Source organism: Phocoena sinus, chromosome 4 (genome assembly GCF_008692025.1).
Source record: "Phocoena sinus isolate mPhoSin1 chromosome 4, mPhoSin1.pri, whole genome shotgun sequence".
Lineage (NCBI taxonomy): Eukaryota > Metazoa > Chordata > Mammalia > Artiodactyla > Phocoenidae > Phocoena > Phocoena sinus.
This window is the reverse complement of record NC_045766.1, coordinates 13,781,630-13,796,740: the sequence shown is the minus strand read 5'-3', so window position 1 is coordinate 13,796,740 and position 15,111 is coordinate 13,781,630. Positions and strand designations below refer to the sequence as shown.

The following is a 15,111-nucleotide window of genomic DNA, read 5'->3' as shown; positions in this document are numbered from 1 at the left end:
AACAGTAAATCCGTGTAATGCTAAATATGATTCGAGCATATACTATACCCACTACCATAGTGTGCTGTGGCCAGAAGTGATATCTCAGGGAATTTGCATTTTCCTGATTATCATGGAGATTTTTCATCTTTTCATGCTTCTTGGTTATTCTTGTTTCCTCTTAGGTGAATTGCTTGTTCAAGTCCTTTACCCATTTTTTAACGGAGTTGACTTTTTCTTGTTGATCTGTTAGGAGTTTTTAAATGTTCTACATATTGAATACAAATCCTTTGTTATAGAGTTTGCAAATCAGTGTCTTTTTCCTGTTCTTGTCTTTTAACTTTATGGTGTAATTATACAAAGTTTTATTTTAATGAAGTCAGATTTATCAACAGTTTCTTTCATGGCTTATGCCTGTTGTATCTCATTTTTTTTTAATCCTTTGCTATCATAAAAGTATTCTTATATTTTTTTCCCTTCAAAATATTTTATAATTTTGTTCTTCATGTGTGAGTCCTTAACTCATATGATATATTTTTATTTATTGTGTGAGGAAGGAATCTACTTCTTTTTTTTTTTTTTTTTTTAGCTACATGACTTGCGGGATCTTAATTCCCTGACCAAGGATTGAACCTGGGCCACGGCAGGGAATTCCCAGGAACCTACTTCTCAATCTTTTAAAATACAGCTAGTTAATTGTTCATTGTACTTAATACATCTTTTCTACTGATTTGGAATGCCATCTGTCAAATATCAAGCTCACATATAAACAAGAGTCTGTTTCTAGGCTCTTCTGTTCCAATTTACTATTCCTTGTCAATACCACTGTCTTAACTATTAGAACTTTGGTTAGGCAAACCCCCTCTTAATATTTTCCACAGTTGTCTTGGCTAATTTCCCACATGTATTTTTAGAATTGGCTCAGCAAAGTGCCATGGAAACTCAATATGCAATTTTTTTTTTACATCTTTATTGGAGTATAATTGCTTTACAATGGTGTGTTAGTTTCTGCTTTATAACAAAGTGAATCAGTTATACATATGTTTCCATATCTCTTCCCTCTTACATCTCCCTCCCTCCCACCCTCCCTATCTCATCCCTCTAGGTGGTCACAAAGCACCAAGCTGATCTCCCTGTGCTATGCGGCTGCTTCCCACTAGCTATCTGTTTTACGTCTGGTAGTGTATATATGTCCATGCCACTCTCTCGCTTTGTCACAGCTTACCCTTCCCCCTCCCCATATCGTCAAGTCCATTCTCTAGTAGGTCTGTGTCTTTATTCCTGTCAATATGCAATTTTAATTGTAGTTGCATTGGATTTAGAGGCTAAGTTGGGGGAAATTATCATATAAGTCTTCTCCTTCATGGAAAGCTAAATAGCTCTCCATTTATTTAGTCATCTTCTTGAATGATGATTATCAATAACATTTTATCTTCTTCCCCATAAAAGTCTTAAACATCTTTTGTTAAAATTTGTTTCTAAGGACTTTATAGTTAAAATAACATTTTAAACTTGTTTGTTTCTGGTTATTCAATTTAGTTTTTGGAAATTTACTAGCAACCTTGCAGAACTCTTATAGTTTTAACCTGGATCCATTTTTATGTCTATTTCTCAGGTTGGGGGTTCCCCTGGGTTTGACTTTTCATTCTGCCTCTAAGCCCACAGTCTTCTGTCTGTTCGCTGTTTCCCTCAGGCACTCCATCACTAAGGGGACAGCCTTTGAAAGGTCCCTGTGTTGGCAAGCATTCTATCATAGTTCCAGCTCATTTGCTTCACAGAGCTTAAAGGCTCCCCTTCCATCCTGACTGTGGATGTGAAAACCCAAGCTAAGTTACGAGACTGTTGCTTATCCTCTCTCCTCACTTCACCCAGGGACAGCAGCTCCAGCACTTAGCCCTCTAATTTTCAGTTTCCTATTTATTTGGGATACTTGGGGGATTTCCCTTTCTTTTCTGCAGGTTCAGTTGTGCTTTTGGAAATGTTTTGTTACGTGTTATGTGACATTAACAGGCATTTGTAGTAGGAGGACTGTTTTCTTCCACCATCTTCTCAGAATCAGAACTCTGTCATTAGTTTTAATAATACATTTCCTGCAGTTTTAATTTTCACTAAACTTTTTCTATATGTGTGTTATCTTTGGTGTGCTAGACTTTATATGTACACTATCTTATTAGTGCCTTTTGGAAAGTGTGTTTCATTTTAAGAAATCTGTTTCTTAGTTTATTAAATCACTTGAATGATAAATTCAAATAAGTTAATAAGTTTAAAAGAATTGTGGAAATAATGGCTGTTAGTTACTAATAGAAGTGCTTTATAATCATTGTTAATTCTTTTTTCTCCCTAGATTCTCTGCCTTGTAAATGTTAGTCACAATGGTGTGAGTGAATCAGAATTGATGGAATTCTATCCTGAGTTATCCTGGGCTGTCTTGACCTCCCTTATTCACAGTTTACACAAAATGTGTTTGTTGACTTATGGTTGTGGTTTGCTCAAGTTTCAACATCTACAGGTAAATATTATCTTAATAAGGTTTTTTCACTTATTGAAATGTCCACATATCATCGCATATGTATTATGCTATATAATACCACATCATTTTAAATATTTCAATTACAAGACAAAATTGAAATCTCAAATTTGGCATTACAAAAATTTTTTCCAGTGATTTTAGGTTAGATACCAAATTTGGCTAATATTATTCTTATGAAGTAAATACCTTTGTGAAATGGCTATTACTTTAAAAGGTAGTTTTTTCAATTTTATATTTCATTGAATTGCTGGTATATTATATATGTTTTAAGAACTTGGGCTCTGTAAGTCACTCTGCCTCAATACACAGCCCAGCTCTTCACAGCTTAATGTAACCTTGGGCAAGTTCTCTGAGCCTTGGGCAGATGTTTGCAGCTTACCTCAGGGGTTGTAAAGATAATTAATTGAGGTGGTAAATAATTAATTGATCCTGGTAAGGTCCTAGACATGATGTCTAGCACGTAGTAAATAATGACTAATATAACTTTTTTTTTCCATATTCTAGTTTGCATCTGCTGATATCAAACTCCCGATCCTTCCCTCTCCCCCCACCCTTCCCTTTGGAAACCATAAATCTGTTTTCTGTGTCTGTGAATCTGTTTCTGTTTCACAGATATGTTCATTTTTGTCATATTTTAGATTCCACATACAGTATTTGTCTTTCTCTTTCTGACTTACTTCACTTAGTATGATAATCACTAGGTCCATCCATTCTGCAAATGGCATTATTTCATTCTTTTTCATGAATGTCCATCTGTCAATGGACATTTAGATTTTTTCCATGTCTTGGCTATTGTAAATAGTGCTATTGTGAACATAGGGGTGCATATATCTTTTTGAATTATAGTTTTGTCTAGAAATATGCCTAGGAGTGAGATTGCTGGATCATATGACAATTCTATTTTTAGTTTTTTAAGGAACCTCCATACTGTTTTCTATAGTAGCTGCACCAACTTACATTCTCACCAACAGTGTAGGAGGGTTCCCTTTTCTCCACACCCTCTCCAGCATTTGTTATTTGTAGACTTTTTAATGACGGCCGTCTAACTCATGTGCGGTGGTACCTCATTGTAGTTTGATTTGCATTTCTCTCATAATTAACGATGATGAGATAATTTCACGTGCCTATTGGCTATCTGTATGTCTTCTTTGGAGAAATGTCTATTTAGGTCTTCCACCCATTTTTTGATTCTGTTGCTTTTTTTTTATTGAGTTGTATGAGCTGTTTGTATATTTTGGAAATTAAGCCCTTGTTGGTCGCATCATTGGCAAATATTTTCTCCCAGTCTATAGGTTGTCTTTTTGGTTTTTTTATGGTTTTCTTTGCTGTACAGAAGCTTGTAAGTTTAATTAGGTCCTGTTTGTTTATTTTTGCTTTTATTTCTATTGCCTTGGGAGACTGACTTAAGAAAACATTGGTACGATTTATGTCAGAGAATGTCTTGCCTATGTTCTCTTCCAGGAGTTTTATGGTATCATGTCTTTTATATTTAAATCTTTAAGCCATTTTGAGTTTATTTTTGTGTATGGTGTGAGGGTGTGTTCTAACTTCACTGACTTACATGTGGCCGTCCAACTTTTACAACACAACTTGCTGAAGAGACTGTCTTTTCCCCATTGTATGTTCTTGCCTCCTTTGTTGAAGATTAATTGACAGTGGGTGTCTGGGTTTATTTCTGGGCTCTCTATTCTGTTCCAATGATCCATATGTCTGTTTTTGTGCCAATACCATGTTTTTGATTGCTATAGCTTTGTAGTGTTCTCTGATGTCTGGGAGGGTTTGTTCTTTTTCCTAAGAATTGCTTTGGCAATTCTGGGTCTTTTATGGTTCCATATACATTTTAGGATTACTTGTTCTAGTTCTTTGAAAAATGTCATGGGTAATTTGACTAGGATCACATTAAATCTGTAGATTGCTTTTGGTAGTATGGCCATTTTAACAATATTAATTCTTCCAATCCAAGAGCATGGGATATCTTTCTATTTCTTTGAATCATCTTCAGTTTCCTTTATTAATGTTTTGTAGTTCTCAGCATAAAAGTCTTTCACCTCCTGGGTCAGGTTTATTCCTCCATATTTTTTTTTTTGGATGTGATTTTAAAAGGGATTGTTTTGTTTGTTTTTTTACATTCCCTTTCTGATGTTTCATTATTAGTATATAGAAATGCAATGGATTTCTGTATGTTAATCTTGTATCCTGCTACCTTACTGAATTTGTTCATCAGTTCTAATAGTTTTTGTGTGGAGTCTTTAAGGTTTTCTATATATAGTATCATGTCATCTGCATATAATGACAATTTTAACTCTTCCCTACCAATTTGAATACTTTTACTTTTTTTCTTGTCTGACTTCTGTGGCTAGGACTTCCAATACTATGTTGAAGAGAAGTGGTGAGAGTGGTCACCCTTGTCTTCTTCCAGATTTTAGCGGGAAAGCTTTTATCTTTTCACCATTGAGTATTATATTGGCTATTGGTTTGTCATAAATAACTTTTATTATGTTGAAATATGTTCCCTCTGTACCCACTTTGGTAAGAGTTTTTATCATGATTGGATATTGAATTTTCTCAAACGCTTTTTCTGCATCTATTAAGATGATCATGTGATGTTTGTCTTTTCTTTTGCTGATGTGGTGTATCATATTGATTGATTTGCGTATGTTGAACCATCCTTGTGACCCTGGGATGAATCCAACTTGATTGTGGTGTATGATCTTTTTTATGTGTTGTTGGATTCAGTTTGTTAACATTTTTGTTGAGAATTTTTGCATCTATATTCATCAAAGATATTGACCTGTAATTTTCTATTTTAGTAGTGTCTTTGTCTGGTTTTCGTATCAGGGTGATGGTGGCTTCACAGAGTGTTTTTAGGAGTGTTCCTTCCTCTTCTGTCTTTGAGAAGAGTTTGAGAAGGATTGGTATAAGTTCTTCCTTGTACATTCAGTAGAATTCCCCTGTGAAGCCATCTGACCCAGGACTTTTGTTTGTAGGGAGTTTTTAAATTACAGATTCTATTTCACTTCTAGTTATCAGTCTGTTCAAGTTACCTATTTCTTCTTGATTCAGTTTTAATGGGTTGTATGTTTCTAGAAAGTTGTCCATTTCTTCTAGGTTGTTGAATTTGTTGGCATGTAATTGTTCATAGTATTCTCTTACAGCCTTGCACCAAAAAATATTAAACCCACACAGCCTACTCAGGGATGCTGCCATGTAAAAATAGCCCTCCAAGACCACAGTAGACAATTGTTTCTCCTAAACTCATAGAGCAAGAGAAATATAAGTAAAATGAATCAGAGGAACCACTCCCAATTAAAAGATCAAGAGAATTCCTCTTAAAGAACAAACAGACCTCTTCAGTCTAATAGACACTGAGTTCAAAAAAGAGATAATGAAAATACTGAAGGAATTAAGAAGGACTATTGATAGAAATACAGATTACTGTAAAAAGGAACTAGAAACTATAAGGAAGAGCCAAGAAAGATTAGAAAATTCACTTGCTGAAATGAAAACTGAGCTTAAGACAATGAATAGCAGAATGAATAATGCAGAAGAATGAATAAATGATCTGGAAGATAGACTAATGGAAATCACCCTATCAGAACAGCAGACAGAAAGACAAATGAAAAAAAAAATGAAAGCAATATAAGAGACCTATGGGATAATATAAAGCATGCCAATCTATGCATGATAGGGATCCCAGAAGTAGAAGAAAGAGAAAAGGGGATTGAAAATGTATTTGAAGAAATTATGGCTGAAAACTTCCCAAACCTAAAGAAGGAAACAGATATCCAGGTTCAGGAAGCACAGAGGGTCCCAAACAAGATAAACCCAAACAGACCTACACCAAGACATATTATACTAAAAATGGCAAAAGTTAAACATAAAGAGATGATTCTAAAGGCAGCAAGAGAAAAACAAAGAGTTGATTACAAGGCAATCCCCATAAGGCTATCAGCTGATTTCTCTACAGGAGTGTTGCAAGCCAGAAGGGAGTGACAAGATATATTCAAAGTTCTGAAAGGGAAAAACCTGCAACCTAGGAAATTCCACCCACCAAGATTATCATTTAGAATAGAAGGAGAGATAAAAATTTTTCAGACAAGCAAAAACTAAACCTATACTAAAGGAAATATTGAAAGATCTTATCTAAATAGAAAAGAAGTAAGACTCTAGGGAAGAGAAAACCACAATTGGAAAGTAAATCACTTAAATAAGCCAGTACACAGATTAAAAAGAACAATTTCTGTGAGAGTGGTGATTCACAGAATCACACATGAACCACAACAAACAACAAAAGGACAAACGTGAAGATGTAAAAAAGAACATCAAAATCATAAAACATGGGAGAAGAGCATAAGAAAATGTAGATTTTTTTTTCTAGAATGTGTTTAAGCCTATGTAACTACCAGTGTAAGGCAAGTAGATATAGGAAGGGGTTAACATACTTGAAAAACAGGGTAACCATAAATCAAAAAATTACAATAGACTCACAAAAACCAAAAAGAAGAGAACGTAAGCATAATACAAAAGAAAATCATCAAACCATGAAAGGAAAAACAAAAAGAAAAAGAAAGGGACAAAGAAGAAATATAAAATCAATGGGAAAACAAGGTTTAAAATGGCAATAAATACATATCTGTCAATAATTACCTCAGCTGTCAATGGACTAGATGCTCCAGTCAAAAGACACAGTGGCAGATTGGAGAAAAAAACAAGAGCTGACAATATGCTGCCTACAAGAGACCCATTTTAGGGCAAAGGACACATATAGATTGAAAATGAGGGGATGGAAAAAGATATTTCATGCAAATGGAAATGACAAGAAAGTGGGGTTGCAATACTCATATCAGACAAAATAGACTTTAAAACAAAGGCTATAAAGAAAGATAAAGAAGGACACTATATAATGATATAAGGATCAATACAAGGAGAGGATATTACACTCATCAACATATATGCACCCAATATAGGAGCACCCAAATACATAAAATAAATACTAATAGACATAACAGGAGAAATTGATGGGAATACAATAATGGTTGGAGATTTTAATACCCTACTCACATCAATGGACAGATCTTTGAGACAGAAAATCAATAAGGCAACAGAGATCCTAAATGATTCAATAGAACAGTTAGACTTAATTGATATTTTCAAGACATTACATCCCAAATAAAGCAGAATACACATTCTTTTCAAGTGCACATGGAACATTCTCTAGGATTGACCACATACAAGGGCACAAAACAAGTCTCAACAAATTTAAAAGTATAGAAATTATTTCAAGCATCTTTTCTGACCACAAATGTCATGAAACTAGAAATCAACCACAGAAAAATAAATGAGAAAAAAAACAATTACATGGAGACTAAGCAACATACTACTGAAAAACCAGTGGGTCAATGGTGAAATCAAAGAAGAAATTTAAAAATACCTTGAGGCAAATGACAATGAAAACACAACCATACAAAATCTATGGGATGCAGCAAAAGCAGTTCTTAGAGGGAAGTTCATAGAGATAAGAAAAATATCAAATAAACAGCCTAACCCACCACATAAAAGAATTAGAAATAGAACAAACAAAACCTAAAGTCAGCAGAAGGAAGGAGATAATAAAGATCAGAGAGGAAATAAATAAAATCGAGATTGAAAAAATCAATAATATCAAGAACTGGTTCTTTGAAAGGGTAAACAAAATTGACAAACCTCGGGACTTCCCTGGTGGCACAGTGGTTAAGAATCCACCTGCCAATGCAGGGGACACAGGTTCAAGCCCTGGTCTGGGGAGATCCCACATGCCGCAGAGCAACTAAGCCCCTGTGCCACAGTGACTGAGCCTTCACTCTAGAGCCCATGAGCCACAACTACTGAGCCCACACGCCACAACTACTGAAGCCTGTGCACCTAGAACCCGTGCTCTGCAACAAGAGAAGGCACTGCAATGAGAAGCCCACACACTGCCACGAAGAGTAGCCCCCACTCACCACAACTAGAGAAAGCCCGTGTGCAGCAACAAACACCCAATGGAGCCAAAAATAAAACTAAATAAATAAATTTAAAACATTGGCAAACCTCTGGCCAGAGTCACCAAGAAGAAAAGAGAGAAGACCCAAATGAAACAAGAAATAGGAGAAATCACAACAGATACCACAGAGATACCAATATAATTCTTATCATCTGCAATGCCATGGTTGATTTATACATGTAAACAAATATAAATGAAGTCTTTCACTTGAGTATGCTGTGTTATATATGCAGGTGTGGAATGTTTGTAATTTCACAGGCTTATCTTTCTCCTTTATTGTATATCACTTAAATATAATTTGCTCTTTTTAGTACTTTTGCAAAACACATTTCAGATTTTTAATGTGTTCACCAGAAGTTTGAATTGAATTATATTTTGAGTTCTTACAGGAATTCTCATGTCAGTTTATCACATAAGTATATACCAAATTTTAAAGTATTCTAATGCTCTTTCTATTATACAACTATAAAATTGAAATAATTATAAATTTCTTTTTACAAATTCATTGTTAGATTGTACAGTGACTTACAGAAAATAGACTGTAATGTTTTTTCTTTTTCTCCATAGGCTTGGGAAACAGTGAGACTAGAGTACATGGAAGGTCCCACCATTATTTCTTCATATAGGCAAAAGCTAACCAACTATTTCACCATGCAGCTAAGGTATTATAAATGTCCATGTTGTTTTTCTGTAGCTTCTGCAACACGCTCTACCTCTGTGTCCTTATTTCTCTTTCTTGTGTAACTTAATGTATAAAAATTTCCTTATTATTTTAAAAGGTTAAGTCCTCTCCTATTCTGTTAATGCCAAAAGAACAAAAGATGATTATGTAAGTAAGTCTTTTAATATTATGCTGAAGATTTAAACTTAAGTGGTATCAATGCAGGATCATTTTATTATTTTTATTTTATTCTAGTTAAATAGTTTAAAAATATGTGTGTGTCTGTTTATACCTGTGTGTGTATATTTGTGTCTATTTATGTTTTTTTTAATAGTTCAATTTTAGGAAAATAAACTTTAGAGTTTGGTCAGTGGTCCTGAATATCACTTTGTTTTCATAGTTACATTGGTCAAGTTTCTGATTTTGACCTAGCTTTCTCAGCATTAGATTATACTCAGAGTCAGAGATATACCTCAAATGTCTCTCTCCTCCTTTAGCATTTGTCTGTAGCCTTTTAAAGTGATCTAATTGTAGCAATTATTGAATGTTGTCCCTTCTCTTCTAATAGTCAGGACCGAGTGACTTGGAGGAGTGCAGATGAACTGCCTTGGCTATTCCAGCAGCAGGGAAGTAAACAGAAGCTGCACGATTGCCTTCTTAACCTCTTTGTGTCTCAAAACCTCTATAAAAGGTAAGAAACTTATTTGTAGGACACCTTTTCCCAGAAAAACAGATTTAAACAGTTGTTCAGTGTAACAAAGAAAAATGGCATTCCTCATTTAAAAATTAGTCCAGTTTCAGTGGTAACTGAAGTATAAAACGGTGTGGGAGAAATTTTAATACAATTTGCAAATTGCCACAACATCTACCTTTTCCAAGAGGTAAACAAGAAAGATAGAGTATTGCAGTTTTCATAAAATCAGACCTGGAATACTCTTGAGATAGCTTTGTATCTTAATCTTTCACTGAAGCAGGTTTAAATCCAGACCACCCAGAGAGGCGGTTCATGATGTCTGCCTCTCACGATATTCAGATATTTCAAAGTATAGCCTTCAAAACAGACTCTGGGCTCTACAGAGAATCTGACTAGTGTCAGAATTTAAAGAAAGGATTACCCTTTTTCATAAATGTCTTTTTTTTTTTTAATTTTTATTTTGTCTTTTTGGCTGTGCCCTATGGCATGTGAGATCTTATTTCCCCGACTAGTGATTGAACCCTTGCCCACTGCGGTGGAAGCACTGAGTCTTAACCACTGGACGACCAGGGAAGTCCTTCGTAACTGTCTTATTGTCTCTCTTGGTGTGTTTGAATTTGCCTCTGACAGAACCACCTTTTTCTGAGACAACCTGATCTCTAAGCCCTACGAGGGTGTTTTTCTGTCTCACCTAGAAATTTACTCACTTCTCATAATTTATTTATTTTATTTTATTTTATTTACATCTTTATTGGAGTATAATTGGTTTAAAATGGTGTGTCAGTTTCTGCTTTATAACAAAGTGAATCAGTTATACATATGTTCCCATATCTCTTCCCTCTTGAGCGTCTCCCTCCCTCCCACCCTCCCTATCCCACCCCTCTAGGTGGTCACAAAGCACCGAGCTGATCTCCCTGTGCTATGCAGCTGCTTCCCACTAGCTATCTGTTTTACGTTTGGTAGTGTATATACGTCCATACCACTCTCTCACTTTGTTACAGCTTACCCTTCCCCCTCCCCATATCCTCAAGTCCATTCTCTAGTAGGTCTGTCTCTTTAGTCCTTTCTTACCCCTAGGTTCTTCATGACATTTTTTTCCCTTAAATTCCATATATATGTATTAGCATACCGTATTTGTCTTTCTCTTTCTGACTTACTTCACTCTGTATGACAGACTCTAGGTCCATCCACCTCATTATAAATAGCTTAATTTCGTTTCTTTATATGGCTGAGTAATATTCCATTGTATGTATGTGCCACTTCTTCTTTATCCATTCATCTGATGATGGACACTTAGGTTGTTTCCATCTCCTGGGTATTGTAAATAGAGCTGCAATGAACATTTTGGTACATGACTCTTTTTGAATTATGGTTTTCTCAGGGTATATACCCAGTAGTGGGATTGCTGGGTCATATGGTAGCTCTATTTGTAGTTTTTTAAGGAACCTCCATAATGTTCTCCATAGTGGCTATACAAATTCACATTCCCACCAGCAGTGCAAGAGTATTCCCTTTTCTCCAAACCCTCTCCAGCACTTATTGTTTCTAGATTTTTTGATGATAGCCATTCTGACCGGTATGAGATGATATCTCATTGTAGTTTTGATTTGCATTTCTCTAATGATTAATGATGTTGAGCATTCTTTCATGTGTTTATTGGCAGTCTGTATATCTTCTTTGGAGAAATGTCTATTTAGGTCTTCTGCCCATTTTCGGATTGGTTTGTTTGTTTTTTTGTTACTGAGCCGCATGAGCTGCTTGTAAATTTTGGAGATTAATCCTTTGTCAGTTGCTTTATTGGCAAATATTTTCTCCCATTCTCGGGGTTGTCTTTTGGTCTTGTTTATGGTTTCCTTTGCTGTGCAAAAGCTTTGAAGTTTCATTAGGTCCCATTTGTTTAGTTTTGTTTTTATTTCCATTTCTCTAGGAGGTGGTCAAAAAGGATCTTGCTGTGATTTATGTCACAGAGTGTTCTGACTATGTTTTCCTCTAAGAATTTGATAGTTTCTGGCCTTACATTTAGGTCTTTAATCCATTTTGAGCTTATTTTTGTGTATGGTGTTAGGGAGTGATCTAATCTTATACTTTTACATGTACCTGTCCAGTTTTCCCAGCACCACTTATTGAAGAGGCTGTCCTTTCTCCACTGTACCTTCCTGCCTCCTTTATCAAAGATAAGGTGACCATATGTGTGTGGGTTTATCTCTGGGCTTTCTATCCTGTTCCATTGATCTGTCTTTCCATTTTTATGCCAGTACCATACTGTGCTGATTACTGTAGCTTTGTAGTATAGTCTGAAGTCAGGGAGCCTGATTCCTCCAGCTCCATTTTTCGTTCTCAAGATTGCTTTGGCTATTCGGGGTCTTTTGTGTTTCCATACAAATTGCGAAATTTTTTGTTCTAGTTCTGTGAAAAATGCCAGTGGTAGTTTGATAGGGATTGCATTGAATCTGTAGATTGCTTTGGGTAGTAGAGTCATTTTCACAATGTTGATTCTTCCAATCCAAGAACATGGTATATCTCTCCATCTATTTGTATCATCTTTAATTTCTTTCATTAGTGTCTTATAATTTTCTCCATACAGGTCTTTTGTCTCCTTAGGTAGGTTCATCCCTAGATATTTTATTCTTTTTGTTGCAGTGGTAAATGGGAGTGTTTTCTTGCTTTCACTTTCACATTTTTCATCATTAGTGTATAGGAATGCAAGAGATTTCTGTGCATTAATTTTGTATTCTGCTACTTTACCAAATTCATTGATTAGCTCTAGTAGTTTTCTGGTAGCATCTTTAGGATTCTCTATGTATAGTGTCATGTCATCTGAAAACAGTGACAGCTTTACTGCTTCTTTTCCGATTTGGATTCGTTTTATTTCCTTTTCTTCTCTGATTGCTGTGGCTAAAACTTCCAAAACTATGTTGAATAAGAGTGGTGAGAGTGGGCAACCTTGTCTTGTTCCTGATCTTAGTGGAAATGCTTTCAGTTTATCACCATTGAAGACGATGTTGGCTGTGGGCTTGTCATATATGGCCTTTATTATGTTGAGGAAAGTTCCCTCTATGCCTACTTTCTGCAGGGTTTTCATCATAAATGGGTGTTGAATTTTGTCGAAAGCTTTCTCTGCATCTATTGAGGTGATCATATGGTTTTTCTCCTTCAATTTGTTAATATGGTGTATCACATTGATTGATTTGCATATAGTGAAAAATCCTTGCATTCCTGGAATAAACCCCACTTGATCATGGTGTATGATCCTTTTAATGTGCTGTTGGATTCTGTTTGCTAGTATTTTGTTGAGGATTTTTGCATCTATGTTTATCAGTGATATTTGCCTGTAGTTTTCTTTCTTTGTGACATCCCTGCCTGGTTTTGGTATCAAGGTGATGGTGGCCTCGTAGAATGAGTTTGGGAGTGTTCCTCCCTCTGCTATATTTTGGAAGAGTTTGAGAAGGATAGGTGTTAGCTCTTCTCTAAATGTTTGATAGAATTTGCCTGTGAAGCCATCTGGTCCTGGGCTTTTGTTTGTTGGAAGATTTTTAATCACAGTTTCAATTTCAGTGCTTGTGATTAGTCTGTTCATATTTTCTATTTCTTCCTGATTCAGTCTTGGCAGTTTGTGCATTTCTAAGAATTTGTCCATTTCTTCCAGGCTGTCCACTTTATTGGCATAGAATTGCTTGTAGTAATCTCTCATGATCTTTTTTATTTCTGCAGTGTCAATTGTTACTTCTCCTTTTTCATTTCTAATTCTGTTGATTTGAGTCTTCTCCCTTTTTTTTCTTGATGAGTCTGCCTAATGGTTTATCAATTTTATCTTCTCAAAGAACCAGCTTTGAGTTTTCTTGATCTTTGCTATCATTTCCTTCATTTCTTTTTCATTTATTTCTGTTCTGATTTTTATGATTTCTTTCCTTCTGCTAACTTTGGGGTATTTTTGTTCTTTTTTCTCTAATTGCTTTAGGTGCAAGGTTAGGTTGTTTATTCGAGATGTTCCCTGTTTCTTAAGGTAGGATTGTATTGCTATAAACTTCCCTCTTAGAACTGCTTTTGCTGCATCCCATAGATTTTGGGTCGTCGTGTCTCCATTGTCATCTGTTTCTAGGTATTTTTTTATTTCCTCTTTATTTCTTCAGTGATCACCTCGTTATTAAGTAGTGTATTGCTTTGCCTCTATGTGTTTGTATTTTTTACAGATCTTTTACTGTAATTGATATCTAGTCTCATAGCGTTGTGGTCTGAAAAGATACTTGATACAATTTTAATTTTCTTAAATTTACCAAGGCTTGATTTGTGACCCAAGATATGATCTATCCTGGAGAATGTTCCATGGGTACTTGAGAAAAATGTGTATTCTGTTGTTTTTGGATGGAGTGTCCTATAAATATCAATTGTCCATCTTGTTTAATGTATCATTTAAAGCTTGTGTTTCCTTATTTATTTTCATTTTGGATGATCTGTCCATTGGTGCAAGTTGGGTGTTAAAGTCCCCTACTATGAATGTGTTACTGTCGATTTCCCCTTTTATGGCTGTTAGTATTTGCCTTATGTATTGAGGTGCTCCTATGCTGGGTGCATACATACTTACAATTGTTATATCTTCTTCTTGGAACGATCCCTTGATCATTATGTAGTGTCCTTCTTTGTCTCTTCTAATAGTCTTTATTTTAAAGTCTATTTTGTCTGATATGAGGACTGCTACTCCAGCTTTCTTTTGGTTTGCATTTGCATGGAATATCTTTTTCCAACCCCTTACTTTCAGTCTGTATGTGTCTCTAGGTCTGAAGTAGGTCTCTTGTAGGCCACATATATATGGGTCTTGTTTTTGTATCCATTCAGCCAATCTGTGTCTTTTGGTGGGAGCATTTAGTCCATTTACATTTAAGGTAATTATCGATATGTATGTTCCTATTCCCATTTAATTAATTGTTTTGCGATCATTATTGTAGGTCTTTTCCTTCTCTTGTGTTTCTTGCCTAGAGAAGTTCCTGTAGCATTTGCTGTAAAGCTGGTTTGGTGATGCTGAACTCTCTCAGCTTTTGCTTGTCTGTTAAGGTTTTGATTTCTCCATCAAATCTGAATGAGATCCTTGCTGGGTAGAGTAATCTTGGTTGCAGGTTTTTCCCCTTCATCACTTTCAATATGTCCTGCCAGTCCCTTCTGGCTTGCAGAGTTTCTGCTGAAAGATCAGCTGTTAACCTTATGGGGATTCCCTTTTGTGTTATTTCTTG

The 15,111-nt window shown here is 35.5% G+C and overlaps 1 protein-coding gene across 5 annotated transcripts in view; it reads left to right on the top strand.

The window, feature by feature from the left end:
• Positions 1 to 15,111, top strand: part of NPHP3 (nephrocystin 3) — a 51,559-nt gene that overhangs the window by 22,621 nt on the left and 13,827 nt on the right. For all 5 annotated transcript variants that reach the window (XR_004349573.1, XM_032629596.1, XM_032629595.1 and 2 more), the window contains exons 17-19: positions 2,324 to 2,488; positions 9,099 to 9,193; positions 9,761 to 9,883. Coding sequence is in view for 4 of the 5 variants with exons in the window: in XM_032629596.1 (XP_032485487.1) it covers positions 2,324 to 2,488; positions 9,099 to 9,193; positions 9,761 to 9,883 (383 nt within the window). In the remaining variant the exon portion in view is untranslated. The remainder of the gene's footprint in view (positions 1 to 2,323; positions 2,489 to 9,098; positions 9,194 to 9,760; positions 9,884 to 15,111) is intronic.